Genomic DNA, 1953 nt, shown 5'->3' on the forward strand with positions numbered 1-1953 from the left:
GTGTTCTACTAACCCGATTCTGGTAGTGTTATGATCATCCTAGTGATTTCACCTTGGATGCACAGGGCCAGAGGAACACATCTGTTGGGTAGCGTGGATTTCATAAGCATTGGCCACAAATCATCCGAATTTTGGAGTAAAAGTTTGGCATTTTCACACTTGTGACTTGTAGTTCTAAATCTTTGTATATGTAGTTGAGGGGATGGCTATCTATGTATCTCACTTGTAACTCTTTTTTAATCATAGTGAAACCGCTGGGTGGGACCGTGGACATAAGCCTAGTTTTGGGGTGAAGCACTTCAGCTTGTATTCTAGTGTGGATGTGTAATTTACATTTCTTGTTTATTTGTTCTTCTTTGTTTTCGTGTCATATGGATCATGGTTAGGGTGTTCACAATTCCTAAATCTTGTGTTCTGCATCCTGGGTCGTCCCTAGGAAAATGCAAAAACTCAGTTAGGTGATAAAAGCAGAACTAGATGAATCCTTTGTTAACAAAATCCAACAAAAATGAAATTAGCATTTACATAATAGCTCATCAGATCCAACATTAGCAACATTCATAGACATAAAAAGGAGAAAGAAAATGTAAAATAAAATTGAATTCAGAAAGAGATGAACATATTCAACAATTTTACATATCAAGCCAACAAATAGGTTACTACTTCCTCCTTACCTCTCCAGTCTTCCTTTCTTAAGGGAAAACAGAGGAGGCAGGGCATTGTTCTTTCCTTGTGTGCAAATCGGTACATTAATCATAGATCTCATTGTTAAACTTGCTGATCTTGTCCTCTCCAACCCTTTCTTTATCCTCTTGATACGTTTCTCTATGTTCCCTGACCTTTCCTTGCCCTCCTCAATGGGAGGCAAATCACCAAGTGAGCTCGACGACGATGATGACGACGAGGAAGAAGATGGTGACAAAGAAGATGCGCGTTGTTTCTTCAACCTTAGAAGCTCTTTCCATAGAACAGTACACTTAGGTGGCCTAGGAGACGGATCATCATCAACAAACCAATTCACTCTGCTCTCCTCCTTGCTCACCTCTTCCTCTACCACTTGCTCCTCAGCATCTTTATCTTTAAGACTGATCTTGCTGAGTTTGTCTGAATGCTGCATTTGCCAAAACGGAAGTAATTTTCCTTCGGAAAATAACTCATCTGCAGTTATCATCGATTGGCTAGTAAGATTGCTTGAGAGAAACTCGAACTCAGCATTGCGTGCTCTTTCACGCTCTGTTTCAGCAGGAGAGTTTGGGCTTATGGAGATGAAGTTTTTCTCGTCGAGGAAATCGGCAGAGAAAGAAATCCGTGGACCCGAGATGGGCTCCACAGATCTGGGGGTTGCTGGGACGGTGTCTAGAGAAACCATTCTGGTTGTGGTGTTGTGTGTTTGCATGCAGGGAGAGGAGAGAAGGGATGGTGTGGAGTTTGGCTGATGAGTGGTGTTTTGAAGTTGAACATAATGCAGGAGAGACTTGTGTACCTTTATAAAAGGCTTTAGGAGATGCTTTACTTTACTGTCCCTTTGTATTTTTAGTGTCTTTGTTTTGTTATTGCTAGTAAATGTTTTGGACGGTGAGATTTTTAAAACCTTGTGGTCTGGTGAAGATGAAACAGGTGATCTAAGGCTATGTGTAGAATATGGGAACAGCACATGGACACCTTGGAAACTAAAGACAAAAGAGCTCTACTCTGTTTCTGGATACAATTCATAGTATTTTACTCTTCTTGTTGATTCACTCAGTTTTTCCAGGTTGGTGGTCTAGGACTAACGTGTACCAGGACAAGAAAGTGACAGTTCAGGCTGTTACCAAGACACACATATATTAATGGTGGTTAGAATCGTAGTATTCACGATTGGATTCATACAATTCAATATGATTTTCAATTAAAATCATTTGAATTGTGCTATTAAATTAAAAATTGATTGAATCATGCGATTTACTACAATTC

At 39.9% G+C, this 1953-nt stretch overlaps 1 protein-coding gene across 1 annotated transcript; it reads right to left on the bottom strand.

Moving 5' to 3' along the window:
• Positions 1-485: 485 nt before the first annotated feature.
• LOC114276285 (uncharacterized) lies at positions 486-1525 on the bottom strand. Its single transcript, XM_082875660.1, has one exon. The coding sequence runs from the start codon at positions 1394-1396 to the stop codon at positions 671-673; it is 726 nt and encodes a 241-aa protein (XP_082731786.1). The 5' UTR covers positions 1397-1525; the 3' UTR covers positions 486-670.
• Positions 1526-1953: the final 428 nt, after the last annotated feature.

The sequence above is a fragment of the Camellia sinensis genome, chromosome 6, assembly GCF_055761805.1.
Source record: "Camellia sinensis isolate YWXY chromosome 6, ASM5576180v1, whole genome shotgun sequence".
Lineage (NCBI taxonomy): Eukaryota > Viridiplantae > Streptophyta > Magnoliopsida > Ericales > Theaceae > Camellia > Camellia sinensis.

Coding starts and splice junctions, on each gene's coding strand:
- LOC114276285 (XM_082875660.1), bottom strand. CDS start 1,396: ATGCAAACACACAACACCACAACCAGAATGGTTTCTCTAGACACCGTC.